Raw genomic sequence first — 27,653 nt, 5'->3', positions numbered from 1 at the left:
AGATTATGCATCATCAATATGGGACCCTCCACGACTAACTTTAATCGATGCTATAGAATCTATTTAGAATCGGTCAGCTCGCTTCATCCTTTTCAATCATTCTCGCACGGCTAGTGTTTCTTTAATTAAAACTAAACCTGGTCTGACTAATCTCGCAGTTCGCAGAAATATTTCACGCCCCAGTCTTTTCAACCGCATTTTCTTTCATAACGAGACTCTACAACAACATTTTTTTTCTTCTATACAATCATGCGTGTCATCACGTGTTGATCATCCGCATAAAGTTTCCATCCCAACTTGTAAAACGAATGTGCTTTTTAATTCTTTCATACCGAAGACTAACACTGAGTCGAACAACCTTCCACCCCATATTGCCTGCTTTGAAGACGCGTCACCTTTCAAGCCACTTATCACCAAGCATATCATTAAACAAGCATCTGCATTCACGGTTTTTGCCTTTTGCCTGTACTTTTTACTGCGCATTCTTATTTCACCCACCGCCTCCATAACGCCCTGCGGGGCCTGATGGTATTTTAATAAACAAATAACTATGTGACTGCGCTTGAGTTGCAGCTTCCTTTTTAAGTCCACGTTTATTTAGCCGCGGGGTCTTTCACCGTATATCTTTGATGCAAGAAGGAGGAACAGTACCGAGGGAGGGGTTAACATTCCCCCGCGCGAGTTGAATGTACCATAACTCAAGTAAAAGCCGCCTGCGTGGACGAGGGTCGATGTTCAGAACAATGGTTTCCTCGAACTCAGTCTTGTGGTCACACGCCTTGCAGTGCTCGGCTAACTCTCTTCGATCCCTGTTCATTGTTTCACATCCGATTTCTTGTTTTTCATTGTCTCGGAGAAATTCTTCGTTTCGCCATATTAAGATGCTGAGAACTTCGAACAGGGTATGATGTTTACAGCGCCTTGGGCTTTTTATTTCGGGCCTCGATCTTTTGTGTGGTGGTACAGCGTCCGACGGTGGAAATCGGTTTGCGTGTCGTTGATTTCCTTTCCCTGAACAAGAGCTAATGCTTCACTGACGGCTTTTACATAAGGAATGCCAACGCGTTATTGCCGATGGCACGTGCTTGGGCGAGGGGTAGAATAATTTTTGTTTTTACTTAGTCTTTTTTTATTCTGGATAATAGGCTGAATGAAATAGGCAGAGTGTTTTTTCACAGGTCAGAGACAATTTGGAAGTTTCACTTCTTTTTTCTTCTGGAGCGGGACAGGCGCTGTCCGCTCTTTTCAATGAAGTTCTTGCGACAGATGTGGCAAATGGTATGGTTGGAGCCGAATCAGAGGCACTGTCTCTTGTGGCTTGGCTTTCTTTACAACGAGAACCGTAAGCCTTTCTTGTGCGTTGTGAGCAGAACGTCTAGAAATAGAAGGCTGCCCTGGCGTTCATCTCGACGTAAACTGAATGGCTGGTTCCATGGAATTTAGGTCAAACGCCTCGTTTTTCTGTTGTGCGGAGTGGTTTGCGTACATTGTGAAAACAATCACTCTGGCGTTTCGTCTACTACGTCATCGGTCCGTGCAGTCAGCAGACCACCCGCTGTTCCCTAGCTGTCACTAGCGTTATCCGAATGTTCACCAGTAGTTCACCACGGCATGCGCTACACAGTGGTTGTAGACGTATTGTGCGTGTGTTGTCTGTCTGTTGCGGGAAGTGCACGCATGTGTGAGCCTGTGTCACTCGGACTACAGTTCATATGCTTTGTTTAAGTCAGCTCCCGCGTATAAGGCGGCGGCGATAACTCGTTGCTACTTGTAATGCGTTTATTCCAAGTCTCCGGCGATCTAGTTCATATTTATAAAATAACTGCCAGTATTTATTTTTCGGCGATTGCTTCACTCTATCAGGAGGCCCTATTTGCAGTCTCGACTTTTGGGCCTCCTGATGTATATACCCCATAACCATGTACTGTAAATATGAAATAAACTTGATTTGATTTGAAAAAAAAAAATATTAGGGCGATGAAGAGCATACGTAGGTAAAACCATGCAGGGGAGAGACATGCCGTGGGCGAAGAGAGATTTCATAAAACAAGTAGACGCGTAAGCATTTGTGTTAGTTGAGGGCATTTCGTTACAGCATCATATCCATCTGATGTGAGAACCAATTTCGGAGCGTCTAGCTATATGTCTGGCTCTTGGACGCGCCAAGCTGAATTGTATTCGTTCCTAATAAGGTCTCGTCTAAATTTTTGGTCGGGCTCTGTTATTATTATTCCTCTCTTGTGGGAGCTTTTGTTTGGTTTTTGTGCTTGCGGTCATGATCGGCAAGCGCCAAGGAGTCGAAAAGTGTTGGTACTTCAGAACAGTGAATATATTGCAATTATGCATTCATTTTTTTTATTTTGTTTGCCAGCCTTCATGTATGGTATAAAGAGCATGACTCTGAGGCCATTTGCCACATGTGTTTGTTGTGTCGACGTCTGGGATAATGTATCGTTGAAAAAAATACTTTATGAAATAAAAATGCTCATGTACATTGAATTTGAATGATGTCTTAGGCTACATTGAGAAAAAATTATTCCAAGCGTTCATTACGCAGAGGAAATTGACTTTGCGTTTCTTTTTGTGCACCACTAGTAAAATGCGCATCTATGCTGTGACATTGCTAGAGGGTAGAACAGCAAATCGCAAAAAATTAGGAGTCACTTTGGCGACTAAAGTGGTGCAAGGCGAAAGCCTGAGTACAGCATTCTGCCACGAATGTGGTTGTGAATGATGATTCAAGTGCTACCAGCGAATGACGCGTCCATTGGCTTTCTGCGTGTGTTACTGATGTGTGGTTAACACGTTAAGCTTCGCCTGTAAGAGTGGAACGCGACAGCGTCTTGCAACGCTGCCAGGGAGTCCACAGAACGCCATCGCCAATTCGGCTGTACGCCTTGCTGGACGGTAAATTTATTTTTTGAGGAAGGGAAATGTATCTCTCTCGCATATCTGGGTGGACACCTGCACCTCGCCGTAAGGGAAAGGGGGAAGATGGGAGTGAACGAAGACGCCGTATTAGCTAGACGCGCCTTTGTTCATTCCAAACCATTCAGCTGGCATTACGGAGTGGCTAGCGTGCTCGTATCGCACTCCGGAGACCCTGGTTCGATTCCCCAACTCGACCAATTTCGTTCTCGGTTTTATTGATTTATGCGGTCTAACTAGAAAGGCTAATTAGGCTATTTCATATTTATATAATTGTATTTCTGTCCATCGTGTTCTGTCATTCACCTGTCAAATGTTGGAACTGTCTAGGATGTTCGACACAACGTATATGAAACGAGCAACGTCGAACTGAGTGGGGAAGTGCGTGGTGGTGGAGCGAACGCGGCTTCGTACTTATCTGTTTTTTCAGCAGCGTATCCTTCCGCGGACGCTGTTGTCGCTGCGACGCGCGTCTTTCTTTTCTTTTCCTCTGTCTTCTGACCTCTTCATTCTCCTCTATCTTAATTAGGCTAATTGATTAATTAAGTAATTAACTAAACTCAGTCCCACTTAGTTGGAGCATCACTATACGATCCCTTTGATTGGTTGCATGGTTACTAGCCAAAGTACAATTGGCCCAATTTGAAATTCGCGCACTGTGACGTCACGAGCATTTCGACCAATTGAAAAGCGTGACATTTTCTGTCGACAACTCCTGCTTACAACGATGAGGCATTAAAGGCTTCCGCCTTAATAACTCTTGGGAGAGCTGCATTGGTGGACACTTTAAACATGAAACGCAGCATTGAAATAATCTACACTACCATGAAACTAATACTGCAGGCTACTCATGCTCTTCAACTTCTCTAAATAATCTCAAAAGCTATGGTCACGCTTATAACGCATCAAACCAGTGCTTGGATGCCAGAAATTCTCTGTTGCTGTGCTACTATGAGCGCTGTCGCCCCTCGATATTTCTGTAGCCTTAATGAGCGGCTCTTGGAGTGGTGAATCAGAACTCATTGCTGGCGTCGGTGACATATGAACACATACTATGAGCATAAATTTGGCATTGCGGTTCAAAAACAAAAACTTGTTTATAAGTTTGTTGGTCCCGAGTGCTGTATCAGAAGTCATTAATGTCACGGTCAGCAGCCCGAATGCTTGCTTTGAAGCTAAATATCGTAGTCAAGACTAAAAACTCAACACTTATCAATTTTTTTTCTCTCACTGCTGTCGACATTTGTCCTACAGAACTTTACAGAAAGCTGACTTTGTTTAAAAGCAATGCTTTAAAGCGAATGAAAGCAGAAGAGTTGCTTCGGAAGCAAAATTAACCATACATCATGATCGAAGTTAGGCAGTAAACAAGGACCGAAAGAGGAGAAACGGCGCAGCCAAACTAGGTATTTTTCTAGCAATTTGTTCACTGGTACAATGTGAGATGTTCATATCTGAAAAAATATAGATCCTGTGCTAGGACGCTCTTCAACGTGTATGACGAATTTGGTTCCCTCTTTCTTTCTGCTGTATTTTGACAGGAGTTCTGTCTCTATACACAGTGTGAGTGAACTGAAGCTTCACCTGCGAGTGAATTGTGTCTGGCCGTGTTCCTTGTTTTTTCACTGCGCACCTCCTACTTTTTGCATGCTTTATGAAATGCTTTGAACTTGCGTTTTCCATGAATGCACGTTCGGATTCTTCGGTCAGTTGAAAATTCTCTGTTGAGCTACACTATTGATCGCAACCACGTCCGTCATGGGGACCAAATATGGATATCATACATCATTTGAAGGTATTGCTGAGACATTAGAGATTCTTAACTGTCCACTATTTAGATAAGTGCGGCGGTTGCTATGCTACACAATATGTTAAAGGGACACTGAGGAGAAATTGAAGTTGGTTTGTATCAATAAATTAGCAGCTTCTGATTACAAAAACGCCAAACTCGCAAGTACAAGCGTGATAACGTCATAGGACAAGACAGCGTTGCTAAAACCAGTGGTTCTATCACGTTCAAGAAGAACAGCGCGAAAAGACAAGGACCACAGGAAGATACACAAAGACAAGCGCTGACTTTCAACTAAAGATTTATTGCTCGGAACGTGGAAATAAATACGTCAGGCTCTAAGCAACAAAAAGAACACGTAGGGTTGATACACACTTGTCCACGCACACAAAAAATACCAAACAGATACAGCAGCATTACTTCCTTGCAGATAGAAATTCTAATTCTTTCTTTGACAACGATAAGGAGGGACTACTGATACATGCGTCATTTAGCCGGGCGATTTCAGCAGCTTCAATGATTTCTCGAGTCAGCGTATTGGGGTGTCTACTTAACACTTTTGTTTGTTGGAAGAATGGTTGGCACGTTTTGCTTTCGCAATCTCGGCAGTGGATGCCGAGGTGCCCTTTAACAGTATTATAAACAGTGATATTATGTTCTCTCAGGCGCTCGTTCAGGCATCTGCCCGTCTGGCCAACATACTGTTTCCCGCACGAAAGTGGAATAGAGTAAATGACACCTTCTTGGCATGCAACAAACTGATTTTCATGCTTTATGGAACACTTTTTTGGCGTGAATTCATCATTCACTTGTTTACACAATTTCCCAAGCTTTTCGGGAGCCGAAAAAAGAACTCTTACTTGAGCTCGGTTGCCTATTTTCTTTAGCTTATGGGAAAATTTATGAATGTAAGGAACAACTGTTGTCTTTTCTTTTACCTTGGCAGACTCTGTCAGATCATTCTTGTTGTTTTTGCTTAAACTTGCGAGCACCGATTCAGAAACGGACACATACCCCGCCGCGGTGGCTCAGCGGTTACGGCGCTCGGCTGCTGACCCGAAAGACGCGGGTTCGATCCCGGCCGCGGCGGCTGAATTTCTTGAAGGCGAAATTCTAGAGGCCCGTGTGCTGTGCGATGTCAGTGCACGTTAAAGAACCCCAGGTGGTCGAAATTTCCGGAGGCCTTCACTACGGCGTCTCTCATAGCCTCAGTCGCTTTGGGACGTTAAACCCCAATAAACAAACAACAAACGGACACGAGCAGTTGCTTGGGATATCCTGCCTTTACAAGGCGATCAGTTTGCTGGTTGAAACTGTCTTGTTGAGCGTGAATGCAAGATTTATTTAGAGCGTTGTAATAGCATGCCTTAGCCACGGCGCGTTTAACTAACTTGGAATGCGACGATGCGAATGGAAGTAGAGGCTTGTTGCTTCGCGGTTCAAACGACCAGCAGGTATGATTCGGCGTAAAGCTGAGTCTAAGATCAAGAAATCTAATCGTATTATTTTCAGGAACTTCGGAAGTCAACGTGAGTGGATGAAGGCACTGGACAAAAATATCTTCAATCTCTTGCTTGACTGGTTCAAAATTATGGACATCGGTGTCTAACAGAACAAAGAAATCGTCAACAAACCGAAAACAGCGCAAAGCTTTTGACCCTTCTAATTGTCGTTGGAGCCTTATGTCCTTTTGTGCGAGCAACAGATCACTAAGCACGGGCGCTATGCATGAGCCGATGCAGACTCCTTTCTTCTGCAGGTAAAGAACACCATCCCAGATAGCAAATGTTGAATTTAAATACACTTCAAGCAGTTCTAGGAACCCTGAGACTGAGATGCCTGCCTCATTTTGGAAGGCAACAACGCCGTGTTTATCGATGCATTCTTCGATACATAAAAACAGCTCATCATGCGGCAGTGAATAATAAAGGTCTTTTACATCAAACGAGCAAGCCATGAGGCCTTTGTTCTTATGGGTTTCTAAAACCTGAATTACGTCCTGTGATTTTTTCACCAGAAAGGGATCGTCTAAGGTCAATGAATTTAAAATCTTCTTAAGAAACACTGGTACTGATTTTTGCCACGCGCCGTTCTCAGAGACGATTACACGGAAAGGACATTCCGGTTTGTGCGTCTTGGCATTAAAGAAAAGCTGCAAACTGAGTCCTTTACATTTGTCAATTGAATTTGCCAAGACATCAAGGTTATGTTTTTTACATGTTTTTTTTTTTGCTTTTGCCTTGATCTTAGCCAGAGAAACCTTCTTTGCTGCATTGAAGGACGAAAGAATGGCTTCTCGACCCTTAGTTATATATAGATGCGACGGTAGCACAAGGAAGCCTCCTTCCTTATCCGCGGGAAGTAAACGCAGCGAATGTTCCTTCAAATAAGACACAGTTCTCTTAACTGGACCGGAATTCCCTGGTCCCTTACAACGTAGCAACGCATCGACTCCTTCGGACCCTACGTGTTCTTTTTGTTGCTTAGAGCCTGATGTATTTATTTCCACGTTCCAAGCAATAAATCTTTAGTTGAAAGTCAGCGCTTGTCTTTGTGTATCTTCCTGTGGTCCTTGTCTTTTCGCGCTGTTCTTCTTGAACATGGCATACTAACTCGCCCAAGCATCAGTCCTAACGAGGTTCTATCACCACTGGGACACGAGAAGTCACGAATCACTAAGGCTAACAAAGGAAGGTTGCGCGGTTGAATACTGAAGTAAGTTTTGTTTTGAAAACAATAGTGCGCTTTTATCACACAAGGAAGACCGACAAAAGAAAACCCGAATGTTGTAAGCAAAGAAAATGAATACTTAGCGGCGCCACAGGCGGCCAGATGAGTTTCGGTATATCATGGCGCTTCGCGTCTGTGCGCTCTGCATGCCCGCGTGGTTTCGTTTCTGAAGCGCCTCAATTTACAAGCGCGGAACAGCAGAGGAACTCCAAGTGCGGCTCCAAATGCTAGTTAACTTTTGAAGGAGCCTGTTAAGGTTAGCCAGATGATCGCCACGGTCGATGACAAACTACGATGTCACGATTTTCGTTGATCGTAGAAGGCAGTTTGCAGTGTAAAGATCACCCTGAGTCTTCGTACGCTCGCCCGGCAGAACGTTCCCGGTTGTGCCAGTCAACTTCCAACTACTTGACGCTCTTTGGGGCTGAGGTCGCTGAAGTGCAGGCCGGAGTTATTAGACACTTTTAACATACCGTGTACCGTGCTCCCGTTACCGGTGCCTAGGTTCCAGGAGCCCGCACGCAACCAATGAGCACGCGCAAATGTCCTTGACGTCGCCAGATGGCGCCTCGTACCCGGCAGCTACGCGCGCGCCTGGAGCATCGGGACCAATCAGCGCCTGCTCACTCCGCTAGCAGTAACACGTTACACGATATGCTAAAGGTGTCTATTTGCGAGAACTTCGTTGACGACTTCGAGAGCGGGATCCATCGCAACGCTGGCAAAAGGCCAGTGCAAATGTAAATGAAGCGACGGTAGGGACGACCGCGATAGCCGATAGATGCCTTAAACGTGCGCCCGGCGGTAGTTTCCATTTCGGCTGCTACTAGGGCGCACCGCTAGCAGCGAGAAATCACGGAGTGTGCGTTGCGTCATGTTTCACGCCATATGTGACGTCACTTAGTCGTATGTCGTCGTAAGAGAGTCTCAAGTTTGAGTCAGAGCGGCGGGGAAAACTTTGTCAACTTCGAATCCAAATTTCCGATAAACAAATTCATCTTTCCCTGCCGGCCAAGTGGCAACAAAGCCATGAAATGCCGAACTATCGAATTTTGCTATAAAAAGTATTATTAGAGCTCTCCTCACTTATCTTTAACACTGTTACGTTCTTCTGAGCCAGCATGGCACCACAGACATTATTGTTGCGTGCACGAAATGTGTAACCAGTGGGCGCATTCGTTTTGCAGTACGGGACTGTCCGGGACTACTTGCGGACTCCAGTCCGGTGTACGATTTTCTCAGGCAACCCTGAAGCTCCGCCCACCAGTCAGAAAGCGGCCCGCATCGCCATAGCAACGCGTTAATCTTTCGCCTCTGCCAGTCCGCGGTCTACTTGGGGCTGCGGGGAAGGCCGCAGACGACAGCTTCCCGGAAAGTGAAGTGCCACGCTGGCAGCCATATTGGGTTAGTCTCTGTGTGTATTCTGAGTATTTTGCCTGTTCTTGCATGACCATAACGAGCGTTAAACTTTCACATGAACTCCGTAGCTACTCTCTGAGCCATCGGAAGACTAGTTGTTCTTGCATCTCCGTTCTATTTTCTTGAAATTCACCACAAACGGAGCGCCTTCGGAGCTGCGAGCGCGTATTGTTTGCTCGTGTCGTCGAGAGGTTCTTGTTTCCTTGTTTTGTGATATGCTGTCTGCGCGCTTACCTGACAGCATCGCAGGTGAACCACTCGTATACAGGAGCAGTTATAGCGCTTGCTGTCAATATTTTTGCGAAGACTTTCGGCTATCTGCCTATCCGCAGCCAGTTGGGCTACTATGTACGGACTTCGCCGAAAGCAGTAGTGGCGAGCATACCCCCGAAGCTGTGTTCTGTAATGCACCCTACGGTAAGCTGGAAGTATGGTCTTCAAATCGAGTCAGTGATCGCGATCTAACGCACGACGTTGCTTCTGCGTCGTGGTGGCTATGGCTTGAGTCGGCTGCTTGCAGATAACAGCGGCCTGGTACGGGGGGAGCCCGGCTCCGGCGGCGAGACCGCAAGCAGCCGCTGGCAAGTAGTTCATGTGACCATGACAGTGTTTCCTCTCAGAGCGGAAGCCGAGACCTGTCAGCAAGTAGTCTAAGATTGGAAAATCGAATATGCCCAGTGTGCACTAAGGAGCACTTACCGCATATGTCGAGGTTTATCATCCCGACGCTTGATTGTGGTCACGACATGTCGTGTAGTGGTAAGAAAACTGACATCAGCCACCCCAGGCCATTGCTATCTACCAGCGTCAAACGCTACTAGGATGATTCTACATTTCTACGCCGCTGAAGTATACTTGTAATCACTGCGACTAGATCTTCAAACTATACTCGGCGGCCGAACGTCCTCGCCACAATGTCGGCAACGGACGGCGAATGAAAAGGAATGGTGATCAAGCAAAACATACTAGACGCATACTTTTGTTATAACAGCACGCCTCTACATGTTTGCAGTATTTTACTCCAGTATTCGTTGGTGTCTCTCACATCTGATAGACCAACTTGCCCTTGCATAGGCTTTATTTTTACCTTGAAGCACAAAACCGCCTCTTGAGCCTTTACAGTGGTAAAAAATGCTTTATTCGAAATACTACACTTGACAGGCGACAGTTATGTACACTCGTGCTCAAAGTCTTCGTCGACATGGTCTGCCTTTGAGCTACTTGTTGAGCGCTGACTGCATCTTTAGTTACCACAGGTACCTCAAAGGCTGGCACAAAAGTTCGCACCTTGCAGAAGTTTATAGCTTTATTGGTGCATTTATTACTTCACTCCAGGCTTACTTAGCTTAAATGCAAACCCTCTGCCCTAAAGATATCACTGGTGGCGTACATAGTTTGTTTTTACTACAGTATGCATGGTGAGCAAACGATGAGTATTCACGAATAGGATTACGCTATCTTAGATTTTTTTGCGCAACATAGCACTCGCTATCTGTTGTCTGTATTTATTGCGTACTTCTGGAATTGCCACTTCTTTCTTTATGGGTTCACTAGCTGCGTTTAGACTGCGTTCAGATTGTTATGACCTTTACAGAACTGGAGCATCCAAGGTCATCCATGAAAGAAGATGATTTCGCATACTTTTAGTATGATAGATACGTTTGGTATGATAGACTCTGGAGGCCATTGGAAGGAATATCTAGAGCTTGCAAGGAAAAAAGAAGCTTATTGAAAGTGTGCATAGCATGTGACAAATTTTCAGGGACGAAACCATCTACCGTGTCATCAGCAGTGGTATCCTGAAACTTCACATCTGTGGGAAATAGCCATCATGACCCAAGCTGCATGAACATTATGCCCCAACCAACAGTATGAGACTGCATTTTTATTTCCAGTAACTGCAGATGAGGTTGTGTCTACTATCTTATCTCTAACCAGTACTGATGTAGATGGTTTGGAGATTCGGCCACTTAAACATGCTGCTACTATTATAGTCCCTGTTTTAGAGTACAAAATTAATCAAATATTTCCATGCGGCCAATTTCCTCGCCGGCTCCAAGTGGCAAAAATTACTGCCATTTTTAAAGGTGGTGAGAAATGTAACATGTCTAACTACAGGCCAATTTCAATACTCCCTGTATTCTCCAAGGTCGTTGCGATGGTAATACACGTACGAATGAGCTCATTCTTAACCAAGCATCAGATTATGACAGCGTATCAGTTCGGTTCACCAAAAAACGCTCTACAGAAAGCGCCTTGCTAGTGCAGAAACATATAATTCTTAACGCCTTTGAACGCCAATTGTATTCACTTGGAATTTTCATAGACTATTCAAAGGCATTTGACAAAATAAATCACGTTACACAATTAACAAAATTGGAATATTATCGTTTCAGAGGCTGTTTCCTTTCTCTTATTAAATCCTACCTACAATACCGCCAACAAAGGGTGCACATAAATAACTCTTGCTCCAGCTTCAAACCATTGCTACATGGCGTTCCGCAGGGAAGTATTCTCGGGCCCCTACTTTTCAACCTATATATTAATGACCTTGTTAACATAGATTTAAATACATCATTTATTATTTATGCCGATGACACAAGATTATTTTTCTCCCATCACAGTTTACCCCGCTTGTAAAGAAAGCGAATGCAGTGCTTTATGTATTGAACACTTGGTGTCTAAATAATTCCTTATCTATAAACGTCTCGAAGACAAAATCAGTTCTTTTTCGCCCTAAAAATAAACCAGTTAATTCAAATATTGTCCTGCAACAACTTGGTCTTCCAGTCATAGAGGTGGTACCAGTAATAAAAACCTTAGGTGTTCTTTTTCATAAGAATATGCAGTGGAACGCACACACTGACCTCGTTCACTCCAAACTATCCCGAATAGTTGGTATTCTTGCACGTTTTCGTTACTTTCTGCCTAAGCAGATTAAATTACTTTTGTATAACTCTCTTTTCGCATCCACATAATCGTATTGCTACTTAATATGGGGCACAACAACGTACACAAACTTGACCAAAATTTATCGACTGCAGAAAAAAGCTGAGAATTATTTCAAATCAACCCAATGACGCACATACAAAACCTCTTTTTGATGACCTTAGATTACAACCATTACCGAACCTGTTCAATGCACTTCTGTTAAAACGTCATCATGTCTTTCATCTAAATAATAACCCTTTCCTTGAAAACCTTTCGACCCTGTCTCCATTTGCGAAAGCATATAGCACACGAAGCAGTCAGACATGGAAGATTCCTCACACCCATACTAACTATGGCCGCCAAATGCTGATGTACACACTACCACACGCTCTTAAGTCTTCTGATAACACGTCCAAGTGATTTATCAATCAGTGTATGTGTAATTACTCAGGACATTAACACTTGCAATTGTGAACCCGTAATGTTAGCCCGATCACTTCACGTGTTTTTATGATTATGTGTTGCCGTCGCCATATGTATATGGCTTTTCTTTATATCGCTGTCTCTTTTTGTCCACTGCTGTATTGCTCTGTGAACGGGGTGCTGGCCTTTGTCAAGCCATTACAGGCTTTTTGCTAGCACCCCGTAGCATCACGACTTTTGTAACATGATTGTTGATGCTAAATAATTTTGAATTTGAATTTGAATTCCTTGTCGCACAAGGTTGAGAAATAGCTATACAGCTGGCATGTGCGGATTGTGCTCTCAGATTCTATTTGAAGCATACACCAAACATCATAGAAGTTATGCAAGAGGTTAACTGTATATAAACTTCTGAGGGTGCCCCTCAGAATTGTGCCGCGAAAAAAAAAATGTGCATATTGGAAAAGTTGTCGCACGAAGCTGAAGCTGTACTTCTCGCAATAAACGCAGAAATATATGCACGCATATTTCGGGTGGTAACATCGTTCACAGAGCATACCTGGGTACTCGTTAGCTTTTTATGCACAAAACAAGTTCTTGGCCTGTCATTACAGTGGCGCAAAAGAGCTCTGCTTAATCATCACGTCCAGTAATGCAATATCAGAAATTGCAAGTGTTTACCCGGAGTTCCCGCATTTTAATTTATGTTGATTTGCAATCTTAATACAGTCGCCAGTAACGTGATATCGCAACCTGCGTACACAAAGCGATACCTACTTCAAGCAAAGACGATTTACCGTCGATATATGCAGCCCTCCTCGGCGTTCTGCAGTGAAATGCGTCACGTTGGATCGTTGAGCGCGGCCCCAGCGAGTGGTAGAGAGGTGCAGTGAAGACGTCAAATTCAGCGAAACTGTCACTATACGAAGTGACCACTTCGAGCATAATGCAAGCGGCCGGCCTTCTCTATAAATGCTTACAACACTCCTCTGAGCGCACAGCTTCCCCGAAACTGGTACGCAGCTGCGAAGCTCTCGGCTGTGGCGAGAGACGATGTCGGAAAAGTGCACTAGCGCGGAGCAGTGTCTCGATCGCTCTCCTCGGTTTTTCTGCCTGCCACCAGGTTTCAATAATACTGCGCAATAAATTCGCGAGACTTTCTTTTGAAGCAATAAAACGTCGTTATATATAGTATATACAAACACTGTACCATAGCCATTGTTTGTTCTCGTTCTGCTCGATTGCCACAACAATGAATATTTATTCACACTTCCATTGATTTTATTTTGTTAGCACGCTAATTTTGTTCGAAAATAAGACATTCCTTTTTGTGTTGAACTCTTTGAGGCACATAACGCAGTTCATCATTCGCCTCTTCAGCCCCACTACGGCCACTGCAAACGGAAGACCTTTCCGATGTCTCTCCATTTAATCCTGTACAGTGCAAGCTGGGATCATCCTATCCACGAAAGTTATCGATGTCATCCCCCCACCTATCTTTCTGCCGCCCCCTGCTGCACTTGCCTTCCCTTGGAAACCACTACTTTACTGTTAAGGACCATCAATTATTGTGCCTTCGCAATGCATGCCCTGCCCATGTCCATTTATTTATCTTCTTTAGGGACTATCTGATACAGTGGAACTACTCGGAGAGGGCGTGCTCCAAGTGCTTCTCGCAGGTAAAAAGTGATCGGCCGAAACGTCAAACGATAGGCCTACAGGACTGGTTGGTAAGAGATCCTTTAAGGTGACTTCGCCGCTTCATACTTGTGTTTTCTCCGGCTATAATATCCTCTAGAGAAATATTCTTTGGCGAGCACATATTACCACACTCATATCTTCAACCAAAATATCTGTAGAATTTGTGTATTGACATCTTTGTCATGCGCCGCATAAAGTGAAGCTTATGGCTTACAGAACCAGTAACAGACCTAAACATGAGCAGGCTAGCTGTATGTGGGACTAGGACGAAATAAACCTGAGATCTACTCGAATCGATTCAAAATTGTAATAATCCCTTAGTTCATTCTGCATATTTCTATACAATCAGAGCTTAATTTCTAATAGTCATTCTGTTCTTGAAAGCCTCAGTGCTCGCCGCAGCAGTGCCAACCTCCTCTGTTTCCTCCGCAAGTTTTTCGACAGCTTTATTAATCAAACACCTTACACCTTTGACTTTCCTGGCCACTTCCCTTACTTCAACTTTTCTGCTTTCATTTTCTCTGAATGTTCCGAAGTGAAATTCCCTTTTCAGATGCTCCAGTCGCTTTTATCTCAACGAAATGACGTATACAGCTATTGATAACTATGTAACCGATCATTTATGTAAAAGCCCTTGAGGGGGGTCTGTAAGGTAAATAAAATAATTGAAGCGAACCCTGTTTTGTGCGTGGCTAGCACACGTCACTATGATTTATGGAGTGATTAGTCCAAATATTAACCGGTTGTGAAAGTCTAAACCCTGTCATTTTATTTGTTAGTTTTGTATTCAGTAAGTTATTATCACTGCTACCTCACGTCTGAGACGTTTCAAAAGTTGTTGCTTAGAGTGAAGACAAGAGATCATAATACATAACTAGGTACTCGCTTTTCAAACGGTCCAGGTTGTAGCTCTCACATAAAAAAAGTAATAATTTTGTTCCAGAACATGACTTTGCGCGGGAAAAAAGAAAAAAAAAATCATGACCATCAAGATTCCCTAATTTTTATTTCTATATTCTGTTGTCCAAAGTATAAGCGTTCTGATGTTATTTTAATGATGCTTACGTTTATAAATATCGGTTCATGCGACGTATTATATCCGTTTCCTAGACCGCTATCTTTCCAGGAAAATTATTCTTCCCATGTTTTAGGGCAGCGCAGCCGGCAGGCAGCGTTACAACGTGGCACCAGGTATCGCAAGTGCCTGCACACTGCATTGTCCCTCTTTTCAAAGGAGAAAACTGATGATGCCATGCATGCAGGTGGCGGCTTCAGAGCATAAACCTTTCAAACCTTATTGCACGAGCGAGACCATTGAATGTCAACAAACGCCACCTCCTTATTGTTCGCACTTGCCTTGTCTTCTTCCGAAAAATAGGCCATTGTCTGGGTGGCGAAGCACGGGAACAATATATCTAAAGGGGTAAAGTTGTTGACACCAAGCTGTTGGTTTCTTAGAACAGCTGGAAACCCGGCAGCATATTTTAAACTCAACACATGTGTATTTCAATCCATAGTTTGCGTATCCTTCGCTGTTGCACGAATCTTCCACGCGTGCGAGTTCCTTAAAGCTTTTGAAGCATTATCAAGCAATCCTGCAGCAAGATATGAAAGTTGAATGTTTTCTCCTTTGTATAACAGTCGTGATAATTGGTAAGTTTTCATTGCTAACTGCTGAGGACCTTTTAACGGCAATTTAAGGATGCCAAATATTGCGAAGATGCTGTTGGTTCTTCCTTTTTTATCTCAAAATCGTAAGAGGGCAAATAAAAAAAATGCAACCATCCCGTGGTAGTTCGTTCCCCGTCTGGTTGTGATCTTCCTTCAGGACCACGGGAGACGGCGCTGACTTAAGATACAACTGTCAGATTGTTCCTATTTTGAGCGAGGCCCTCACAGTACCAGATACATACAAGATGGCTGCATTGTAAGAACGAAGTGCGCATATATCAGTGACGTTGTAAACGATGTTCCTGTAAAATCGATACTATATAAAGACGACCGTGCCCTGCATTAAGGAATAGAGAGCCCCTCGGATCAAGTATTGTTGAACAACGCACCTCAGAAGCTTGTTGCCTGGCGTGAAGATTGGCAGATTGCGGTAAATTTTACGAAAAGTGCTTATATATGTATTACTCACAAAAAGAAGAAGCTTAACTTATCGATAACAAACAACCTCAAATGGAACAGCACATTGGTAAAGTAAAAGATAACGCCTGCTGTAAATTTTTTTTTCTCAGAAGAGCCTTAACACTGTCCGCAATGAATGTCCATTTACTGGCATATAACACAATTATACTTCCAGAATTCGATTACGCAGCAATTATCTTAAACCCTCTTACACAAACTAACATCAATATCTTGGATGGGTGTAGAAAAAATTACTTCGCTTTATCTGCAATAATTTTTCCCGCACGTCAGCCACAGAATTTTTAATACGAGCCAACTTTCCACAACTATCCCATCGTAATCGCGTTTCTCGACTAAAATTCATGTAGCAGGTTCTAAATGGACACTATACAACGTTGGCATCTCTGGCATAATGAAATTCTCTTCTGGATATTCCACTAGGCAGAGGCATCAACTAACTATGAAGCCTTTCCATGCAAAAAATTTATTTTTTAAAGCTTTTTTTTTCCGAGGACCGTAACTGACTCGAATAACTTCCATATTACAGAGTGACTCAACATTCCCCTTCTTTGTTTACTGCCAGTCTGTGCTGATAGCGAAAAAGCTCAAATACACCTCTTTTTCTTTTTCTGCAGTGCATTGTTTTGCGTGTTTTTGCAGAGCATTCTGTTGTGAATGATGTTTCTTGTTGTGGCCCGGGAGTGTACCTGTAAATTTTAAATAAATAAAATGAATTCTCGACTATGATTATACTGTACTTTGGGATACAAGTAGAGAATGAAACAGTTAAAGTGGGGTGTGCGCAAATTACTATTCCCGAGCATTTAGGAGTAAAAGACGATCAGCTAGTAGAAGGGAGTCGACACATATTTCCTTCTATTGTGCTAGTGACGCCTTGATATAAGACTGAAGGAAACACTTTGATCAGAATTGCCACCAGCAGAAAAAAAGATGTACCCGTGGCATGTTGATAATTTTGACTACAAAAGCCAGTTCTATAAGGTTACTATGCGAAGTGCCATAACCTATACTTCGTAATTCTCTCGTATTATGCCAAACGTCCTTTCTCTTCTGCTTAAAATTTTAGAGCAAATATAGGCAGCTGATTGCATGTTCAGCATGGCAACAAAAAATCGTTAACCAGCGGAGAGTTTACATAATTCACCTTTTTGTGTCAACATACTTTGCTATCGCCGCTGAAGCCATCTCTATAGCTTAAAAGGCTATTTTTTTTAACTAAATGGTTCACTTTCAGTTAATCGTTTTTTATTCAGGGGACTCAATATGCTATTATGCTGTTTGAAATATAAAAAATTCCACATTTTTTTTAATGCAGGAAATGGTTACAGTGCCGGCGGTTACCGACCTGGCACTGCTTTCTGCTACCCTGACCCCAGGGTAAGCCTGAGACGTTTCTTGCACCAATATACTGAATGATAATGTTACAAAAACTGAAATATTAAAAAAAATAGTGATGATAACCTGCTGTTATGTTTACATCCAAATGTGGCGAAGGTTCACTGCATTCTAAACAGTGTTAATATAGGCAAAAACATGGTAGGGTTTCAAGTAGATAACCCTAATAGACGGCGAATGCATGTCCTTAGCCTGCTTGCCCGATAGTTTGGCTTTGCTGCGTCATCGACACGTCTGGCGATGACAATTTAACTGGGAAGAATACAAGTAAAAGTATTTTCAGGAAGGCGCATACCAGCGGCCGGGATAGCTGCGAGCAGCGCCAAGAGGTACGAGCGAGAGATCTTTGTCTTCTTCGTCCGTAATCGACTCGTGGCATAGTGCATCTCTCCGTCGTCGTCGTCAGCCCCCTACATGAGCCGGGATGGTAGAAGCGCCATCTCGAAAATGGGGGGGCCCAAGGGTCAGCCACATGGTAGGGTTTATGGAGGCGGACGTGGATGAAGTCGGTGGTGGGGCGAGAGGACGATGGTGAGGTCGCATGGGCAGCGATTTCATACTTGACGTCAGTCACTCTGCGCACCACACGAAAAGGGCCACTGTAGTGGGAAGGAAGTTTCTCGGGGAGACCATCGTGACGCGAAGGCAGCCACAGAAGGACGACGCATCCAGATTCGTAGTTTACTTCACCGTGTCGGTGGTCGTAGGCAGACTGCTGGGACGCTTGAGAGGCTTGGAGCCGATGGCAGGCTATTGGCGCGCCTGGGTGGCTTGATCAATGTCGTAACGGGCTATGCGTTGATGGGGACTGGAGAAGGCGGCATGGAGTGTCGAGGGCAAGATGGGGTGCCTACCAAACAAAAGTTAGAGAGGGGAATAGCCCGACGAGGCATGCCGTGAGGAATTATTTGCGAAGGTCACATAAGGCAAGGCGCTCTCTCAGTCGTGGTGGTCGTAGGAGACATACATAGCTGATATATCGGTCAAAGCTCGGTTGAGCCGCTCAGTAAGCCCTTTGGTTTGTGAGTGATACGTTGTGGAGAGATTGTGCTGCGGGGAACACGAACAGAGGATGTCCTGAAGGACTCTAGTCAGATCTGTGCGGCCGCGATCGGTGAGTAGTTGGCGAGGAGCGACACACTGAAAAATGATATTTTGCAAGAGAAAATCCGCGGCTTCTGCTGCACAGCTCTTCGGTAAGGCACGTATGATGGCGTACCGAGTCGCATAGGCCCTTGTGACCGCGATCCAATTCATGCCGGAGAGGGATGTGGGAAAAGGGCCGAGAAGGTCGAGGCCAACACGGTGAAAAGGTTCCAGCGGGACATCAATGGGCTTGAGAAGACCGGCAGGTAGTGTGAGGGCCTTTCTCTGCGTTGAAACAGGTCACAAGCGTTGATGTAGCGCTTAATGGGACGATATAAACAGGGTCAAAAGAAGCGGCGCCGGTCTCGAGCATAAGTGCGGTGCTGGAGACGCCAAGGTGTCCGGCTGTCGGCAGATCGTAGAGTTCTTCAAGGACAGAGGAGCGTAGCTGTTCGGGAATAACAAGCAATTGCGGAGACGCATCAGGGGATAGGCTGTGGTGGTCGAGCATGTCATTCTGAAGAACATAGTTTCAGGGACGGATTCGGGTGTTCTGAACACAGGCCATCAATGAGTGGTTGTAAGGAGGAGTCTAGGCACTGTTTATCGGCGACGTTGAGGAGATCAGAAATAGCAAAGAGACAAGGCACGCTATTAGTTTCGCGAAGATAAGGGATGTCCACAGGGCACAGGGACAAGACAACGTCATCTAAATAACAAAGACAGGTAGACCACTCAAAAGCCGCGAAGAAGGGAGTCCATCATGCGTTCGAAGGCAAGTAGCGCGTTGCATAAGCCAATCTGCAAGACTTTAAACAGATATAAGCCGTCAGGCGTCATGAAGGTGGTCTTTTAGCGGTCCATGTCATCGACAGGTACTTGCCAGTACCCAGAACTAAGGTCAGTTGAAGAAAAGTCCTTGACATCGTGAAGGCAACCTAGTGCGTCATCGATTCTAGGCAGAGGATAGATATCCTTCTTACTGATGCGGGTGAGGTGACTGTAATGGATGCAGCAGCGCCAGCTCCCGTCCTTCTTTTAACCCCGGACCACTGATGTGGCCCAAAGGCTCGACGATGATTTGATGATGTCTTTATCTTGCATCTTCTCCATCTCCTGCTTTGTTATACGGCGTTCTCCCATGGACACTTTATACGGACGTCTGTGAAGAGGAGCGGCATCACCGGTGCTGATGCGATGCTTCACATTAGAGGTTAGATACAACGGGTGGTCATCGAAGTCAAAGACATCGCAAAAATTGGGCACTAGACAGAGCAGGTCTTGGGCTTGCGTTGGTGAGAGTTCAGAAGCGATCATTTTGCCGCAATCGTCGGTTGGTGTCACGATAGTAAGGGGCGGAGAGTAGAGAGCGAGACGCAATTGGCCACAACCACGGAGATAGAGGCATTTAGGAGGCGAAACTCGCCTCTCTCCCGCGACCGCGGAGAGTCACAGGCGCTGTCTGCTTCCTTCGACCGCCGCCGGATGCCGCCCTCGTCAGGTTCCCGAGGACGACGCGCGCCCGCGCCATCGCGCGCATTTCAGTGCTTCCGCGGGTGAGCATTTGCGCGACCAACATTTTCTTCACAATAATGTCATGCTGCCCTGAGTTATCGTGCGGTACAACGTGGCTTCATAGTACGGGAGGCAATCTACATTCGAATTGTAACCGTTGATGTTTCCTGCGGCTGGTGCTCTTCCGCCTATTGGTGGGCAGTGCCGCGCGCGATGGCTGCCCTTTTTTACTTGACGGTCGTGAAGGAAATTCGTTGGATACACATGAAGCATGCGAAGCATTTTAGCTTTGTGCTCTTACCTTCAGGGACCTGGGGACCAGAAGAGAGAGGCATGCAGCTAAGCTTGCCGAAGAAGTAAAAAGATGAAGAGGTGAATATGCTCCCGGCGCAAGCATCGGTCATAAGCCAACACGTACTTACATCATAGCCTGCTGATTTGCGTGTCCTCTTCGGTCGGAACAAATCAGTCAAATAAAATTTAGCGCCAGGTTGTTCTCTAAATTCATTGTAAGCTGCAAGTAATACATCATTGCACTTTATAACTTCTCATGGTTTCGTATGTTGCTTTCAATTCAGCCAGCGCCAAAGTGTGAAATCTACATATAAGATAGGACAAATGAATAGCAATATACGAAGGCATCGCATTTATTCACATTCCCTCCGAGCGGGACGCACCACACGAAATGATTGTGGAAAGTGGTACACTATGTACAAATCTATTTACATATATACATTGAGGGCGTCAGTTAATACGGTGACAATCATTTCTATCAAAGTTATTTTTCTGCGCCACTTTCCACATGTCTTTAACAAATAGTTAACACTGCAGTCTCGTGTCTGTGCTGCACTTTGATGGTTCGCAGACGCCTGGCATTGGGAGCTTCTTGAAGTCGTTGTGTGGCACAACTCGCACAAATGCTTGATACTCCAAGGTCTCAATCCTTACAAAGCCTTGACATTTTCTTCTTTTCTTTTGTTGTTTTCTGAGTGTCCCGTGTTTCCCCAATGCAACGTTGCCTCATACGCATTGCGACGTAGTAGTGCAAAATCTTCGCGATAGCGTCATTTTTATGCTCATGGCAAGGGAACGTTACATTAAAGGTGTCCAGAACATGGTCGATGGTGCGCCAAAAGACATCGCAGTCATCCATATTCTTGGAAAAAAAGTCTTCTGCGCAGCGAAGCAGGTTATACAGTTTGGTGTTCGGGTGCAGGAGTCCACCCCTCGTTTTGCAGAGTGTCTAAGAGGCTTCTTTCATCGTTGGCACTGCAACTGAAAGAGATGCTCTACACTTTGACCAGGGAAACATTTTTGTTAGTTTCCTAGTCAGGAACCCTGTCACATAATATAAAACTGCGTTCACGACTTCCGCATCGTTGTTGTCACTGCGCAGTACCTCATCGCACTCCCATTCTTCGGTTTCAATGATGCCGTCCAACTTCTCTTTTCGGTCATCAAGTGGTGATCGTTCCGAATCGCTTTTAAAAATTTCCCGGAAAGCAGAAAAATTCAATACCGGTCCTTCTTCTCGGGCTTCGCAGTTGCCGAACTTGGGTGGTTTCAGCAAGCTATACAGGCTTAGCATCCGGTACAGCTGCAAAAATGTAGGCATATCAGGATGGTCGTTCTCCCCTGAAGCTTGACGAGTTTTCCCGAAGAATCGTTCGAGTGGATCTTGGTTGAACTTTGCAGTGAGGACGTATCTGAACTTGCATTCAGTGAGAAAATACTGTGCGAGGTCTAACGTTGATAACAACGTAACCCGCAGGCCTTCAGCAGTTGACTTGGTGAGAAACATATCTTTTATGAGTCCACTTCGGAGGTCACTTTCCCACGCGTTCAGCCATTGCAGGCTTTCCGTGATCAGAGAGAGGTCGCGACTTCCACTGCGCACTCCTTCACCTGGATGCCGCCTATTCATGGCATCGAACAAGTCGTTCATTCTCTTTGTGAAGGCAATCGTACCAGCAGCTTTAACAGCATTCAGCACTTTCATTTCGCTGTAATATTTTATTTCTCAGGCCATAGATCGGCTGAAGACTTGCGTTGCAAGTTTTACACGCATCAAATCCATGTGTGATGGGTATATATGATGGTTCGTTATTTTAGGGCACACCTTGAGACCGCCAGCGTTCTTGCTGTCTTCCTTGTATAAGGCCGTGTAATAGGTCCAGTACACCCACTCCCCATTGACTTTCAAGAGTCGCTGCTTCAGCAGCCTGTTGCTGACGCACTTGAAAAGGTGTGGCACGTCGGAAAATACGTATACTTTCCTCTGATCATTTAATGGATGCTCAAAGAAGTGCTTTGGAGCCTCAGGTTTTCCGTCTACGCCAAGCTTGGTCCACATTTTCCGATTGGTGCTCGCTCCGTCGCATACAATGCCATCGACAATGGCGCCAGACTCTTCCAGCATTATAATGGCTTGGATAACCAACTGGGTCAGAACTGTGCCTTTTGTGGCTCCTTTCGAGGCAACAACGCCCACTGGCTGCGCATAGTTTTCCCCAAACGGACAAAACATGAAAACAAGCCCGTGATTCGCCAGCGCAGAGCTCTCTCCACAACCTTCTCCATGGTCAACGAGGCCAGTGTACGTCAGCGTTGTGGAATTTACACATTTTCTTTCTCTCACCTGTATTTCGTCAAAGAGGAGCATTCCATGACTCTGAAATTCTGATTTTTCCGCCATTTTTTTCTTGAGTGCCTGAAAAAAATTTGAATCAAATCCGCACTTCATTCCTACCATGGCAATATATTTTCTTATGGTTCTAGCGAAGGACAAAGGTAGTATATTGTTCTCCTGAAGGAATCTGTAGCCCGATGGTGTACGGATATGAAGAAGGCACAGTAGGAGCCAGTTGTCACTATAGCGCCTACCGTGCTTTGACGCAGCCTTTGCAGCTGCTACACACTCCGTCAGGAGCATGCGATGCGTTTCAGGAAGGTTCGCCTTCTGTGACAGGTCTCCAATTTCATTTTCTGTTAGTGTTTTGACGTGCTCCCTGCACTTTAGTTCAGTCTCTAGTGCTTCCTTCCTTTTTTGCAGCCTCGTTTTTGAGCGGTAGCAGGCAATGCGTTGCTTCCGTAATTTGTCGCTCCGTAATCCGTAATCTGTGACCAGGTCCACGGAGATAGACCAGGACTCGAGCGCGAGCACTCTACCACGCCGGTCACACAGCTTCTGAAGACTAGAGCACAAGACCCCACTCGCTGTTTCGAGGGTGTTACGTGTTACAGTGTATTTCTTATTTATTTATTTTTTCTTGGTTTCTTGTCTTCCGCCAGTTTGTGTCCGACGCTGCTAAAAGATTTGGCGGAGCTCCTCTGCAGGGAGTGGGGGGCGTTTCCCGGCCGTCACTGTGCACAAACAGGGCTGTCTTCCTCGCCGTTCTCAAGACAGTCTGACCGGGGCAGCGACGCATTGTGTTAGCCCATTCTGACCCGAATACCCAAATAGAAGGGCCTGACATCTCAGGCATGACCGCTCCACAACAAGATGAAAGAGGCCGCTCGGTGACACGAAGCCGTATCGATACGTGCAATGCCCAATTAGCAGTGACAGCGTTGTGATGCCCTTGCAGCTAAGGACGCAGGGGAGATAACGAGCCAGCTGGGCTCGTCCATCGTGGGATTCTACCCGCCTAGGGAAAGTACAGCGTTTGGAAGCCCGCTTCGGCGTCCCTCTGACCGCAGGGGATGAAAAGGGAGCGGTGCAATGTTAAAAAAAAAAAAAGTTGTGAGCCCGTCCGTGAGCTGGCTAGTTTAGCCACAGCTACAAGCACGGCGTCTACAAGTACTTAGCCGCCGTTCTCCGTGCAAGCCGGCTGGAATGGTAACATTCTTGATACCCCATCAGCGGCCCCAGACCACAAACGGAGGGGTTCCCTGTAACAACCCGCCAATATATTCCCGCACTGCTTTTTCTTTTCCCACGCCCCGCCGTCCCCACGGAGATAGAACCCTCCCGAAACCGCGCCATGCACCGCGCAGCGCGGTGCCTCGCGCTGCCCAAGCGAAGGATGGATGGATGGATGGATGGATGGATGGATGGATGGATGGATGGATGGATGGATGGATGGATGGATGGATGGACGGACGGACGGACGGACGGACGGACGGACGGACGGACGGACGGACGGACGGACGGACGGACGGACGGACGGACGGACGGATGGATGGATGGATGGATGGATGGATGGATGGATGGATGGATGGATGGATGGATGGATGGATGGATAGGAGCGCCCTCTTTGAAACGGGGGGTGGCAATTGCCACCATGCTCAGCTTTTCTTTCTTTATTATTTTTTTTGTTTACTGTGTTGGCAATTCTCATTAAGATTCACCATCACCTTCACCTACGGTTTCCTACAATTCTAACCTTATGCCACATCTCTGCTTTTCAGCCACCAATCATCCAATCTCTTTTTGCTCACTTCCACTGCAGATTTATTTACATGACCAGCGGGCACCGCGCGTGAGCGCCATCTACCGCGCGCCACGGAAACCGACCTCCCTTCCTCTCCTCCACTGTGACATTTTCTGGCCACCCGCGCCGGCCGCGGGGCCTGGAGTTGCGCCTCCTAAAAGCCTTCTATCTCCATGGCCACAACCGATATGACCTTTCGGCAGCAGGTCTGAGCGTTGCGATCGGAATGCATTGCGGGAGCGGCTGGACACGCCAGGCAATGTTAATTACTGACAGGTATGCGCGATTTGCAGAGATTGTGACGACAGTAAGGGTAAGCGCAATGCTGCGGACGAGGGACATATCAAGGGCCGGAGTGATGATGTAGTCAACATCGGGAACAGGCGGGACACACGAGAAAGACACGTGAGTGGGGACGTCGGGGGGCAGACGGAAGAACTCTGCCGTAGAAAAACTGGGTACAACTTGAGGTGGCAACTTTGCAGAAATAGGAAGGTCAAGCTCAACGAAACTAGTGGTGCAGTTCAGAGTAGCGTGTTGTCGGGCTAGTTGGTTCTGCATAGTATATAAGTGAATTACGCAACAACTTAGACAGGACACAGAAAGAAACACATACAACAGTTCACGAGCGCTCGTGAACTGTTGTATGTGTTTCTTTCTGTGTCCTGTCTAAGTTGTTGCGCAATTCACTTATATGCTAGTGGTGCAGTCGATGAGGGCCGAATGAGCAGAAAGGAAGTCAAGACCGAAAGTGACATCCTGAGGGCACTGGTCCAAACGGGGAACAGAACAGATGTGCGGCGCCAAGAGATTGTCACACGGGCTGTGCATAGTCCGACCACCGGAGGCATTCCACCATCGGCAACACGGACAACGACTGTGGTGGCTGACTTCCGTACTTTACTTTGGCGGTGGCGTGATTGGGAACTCATGACGGATACTTGAGCACCAGTATCGATCAGAGCTATGACAGGGACTCCGTCAACATGAATGCCGAATCGGTTACAGCTAGGATCTTCGAGCCGGGTCTGTACTGCAGCATCGCCTCCAGATGGTGCAGTGCCCAGTTTTGCGAAATGGAGCGTCCGCTGGGGCAAGGAGGGGTTAAGCGACGGCGTTCTGGTTAGCGGGACTGTTGGTGCAGAGGGGACGGTGAGCGGCTCAGGCGGGGAGTGAGGACGTCAGCAAAGGTGCTTTGCGGGTCCACGTTCGGCGAGAAAAGACCGGGTTGTTCTTCGAGGCGGTGAAAGCTGGGCATGTAATTGGACCCATAAGGACAGAACCAGTGGTTGCGATAGTGGCGGGTGAGGTGGCCAACACGCGAACAGTGGAAACAAATAAGCCGATAATCGGGTGTCCGCCAGTCGGGAGAATTGCGTCGGCGCGGGTTAGTACTCAGGGCGTCCATGATTGATCGCAGTATTATCCGGGGCTGGAAAGAAGACAAGGAGCAAAGCAGACACTTGGGCTAGACATTTTTCCACCAATTAGACATGGAGCCGCCAGGCTAAAGACCCCGGTTAGCAAATTCTTGGCGGACTACTGCTTGGATGACAGACATTGCGGGCAACTGATAGTCGGCATCAAGTGGCTGCGGGTGGACAGGAACATTTTGATATTTTGATATTTATTTATTTACCACCACAATATACATGGTGACAGGGTGCCCATAGTAAAAGCGGCCTCTTGGACCGCTTGACTTGGCCATGGACACCCAGCTGCGAACTTTGGCAACAAAACCGTGGCACACTTTCAAACTAAATGCAATATTGCAAAAAAATCGCGACAGGTACTTCCCGCCAGAAAAACAAAATGACAAACAAAGCAATGAAGAGTGCAATACAGTCAATTGGGTTCACAGATTCAATGCAGTATCTGTAAATAAAAAAATATTCTAAAAGCTTTCTGTGTGAGGTGGCTTTTAGGTCAATGTCATTGACACAAAGAGCATTTAGTAGACGCGGTAATATGTTTTCAAGCGTTTGACACCCATATGTTGTTCTGTATGTTTTAATGTGCCACTGATCGACGTTTCTTGTGTTGTGTACTTTATAGCTTACTTCAATGTTGGAGAATTCATGAAGGAAGGACGTGTGATTAATATTTTCGCGCTTCAGTGCGTGGCTGAGGAGAAAGGTGTACAATTTAATTACCGGGAGTATTCTGTATTTATAAAAACGTTCTTGTGTATGGAATGTTCTAGGAACATTTTCAATTATTCTGATAAAATTTTTCTGTAATACGAGTAGCTTATTGATGTTTTCTTGCGAAGTTCTTCCCCACACTAAATTACAGTAATTGAGGCGAGAACTAAAGAGTGAATGATATATGGCCAGCAATGCTCTTGTTGGCAGTAGTTGGCGATATCTGCAAATTAAACCAATAATTTGCGACAGTTTGCTGGCAAAAAAATAGGCATGGTCATCCCAAGTCATTTTTCATTAAATACAACTCCCAGTGTTTTAAATGTAGGTACTATATCTACATGAGCATTATTGAAGCAAATGTCTTTTACAAGTGTAACTTTCTTATTTTTTGCTCTAAAAGTAACTGCTTTTGTTTTCGCGACATTTACCTGTACACCATTTTTTTTGTCCATTCATATAGATTTGAGAGGCTAGAATTCATTGTATCTATTAAAGTATCTACTTGAGTTCCTGAAAAAAATATACATGTCTTCATGTTCTCGACAGATGATGCGCGTGACAGTTTCAGGTGGTGCTGAAGGTTGTCGGGGCAACAGATCTCTATATGATGATGTCTCATTCGTGTTGGAGAGGCGGGCGAACTCAAGACTAATGCCACCGGCTTTTGGCTTCCTTGTACAGTCGGCATTCCTTTACGATGCCGTCAGCCGCTCAGCAATTTTGATAAATTATAAGGTGGAATGCATCGTCCGCAATGCCTTTTTAAACGTGGCCTACTTTGTCCCATTCAGACATTTCATCGTCAAGTTTGTGGCAACACGTCCTGCATATACAAAACGTACGGCTCGGTCGAAGTGGGAAGCAAGGTCGGTCTTGGCCGCTAATTGTCGGTTTTCCAAACAGCTCGCGAAGCTTTAGCTTGCATGTGTCCCAGCTTGTGAGATCATCTTCATGGGTCTCGTGTCAGACGTGAGCGGTGCCTTTCAGATAGAATATTACATTGCC

The 27,653-nt window shown here is 45.5% G+C and overlaps 1 protein-coding gene and 1 long non-coding RNA gene across 4 annotated transcripts in view; one reads left to right on the top strand and one right to left on the bottom strand.

Annotated features, from left to right (window-relative positions):
• Window positions 1-13,215, bottom strand: part of LOC149327445 (uncharacterized) — a 35,247-nt gene extending 22,032 nt beyond the window's left edge. The window contains exon 1 of the long non-coding RNA XR_016286015.1: window positions 12,998-13,215. This is a non-coding gene — a long non-coding RNA (uncharacterized LOC149327445). The remainder of the gene's footprint in view (window positions 1-12,997) is intronic.
• A 2,226-nt stretch (window positions 13,216-15,441) lies between these two features.
• LOC149327444 (uncharacterized) overlaps window positions 15,442-27,653 on the top strand; it is a 43,162-nt gene continuing 30,950 nt past the window's right edge. For 2 of the 3 annotated variants that reach the window (XM_089562423.1, XM_089562421.1), the window contains exons 1-2: window positions 15,448-15,574; window positions 17,388-17,449. In XM_089562423.1, the coding sequence (XP_089418549.1) occupies window positions 15,529-15,574; window positions 17,388-17,449 (108 nt within the window). In that variant the 5' untranslated portion in view covers window positions 15,448-15,528. Of the gene's footprint in view, window positions 15,575-17,387; window positions 17,450-27,653 lie in introns of all 3 variants that reach the window. The other variant, XM_089562422.1, reaches the window with a different exon arrangement.

This window comes from Amblyomma mixtum, chromosome 10 (assembly GCF_055824585.1).
Source record: "Amblyomma mixtum isolate Tamu chromosome 10, ASM5582458v1, whole genome shotgun sequence".
Lineage (NCBI taxonomy): Eukaryota > Metazoa > Arthropoda > Arachnida > Ixodida > Ixodidae > Amblyomma > Amblyomma mixtum.
The sequence above is the reverse complement of the archived record's forward strand: the minus strand, read 5'-3'. Positions and strand labels throughout refer to the sequence as shown.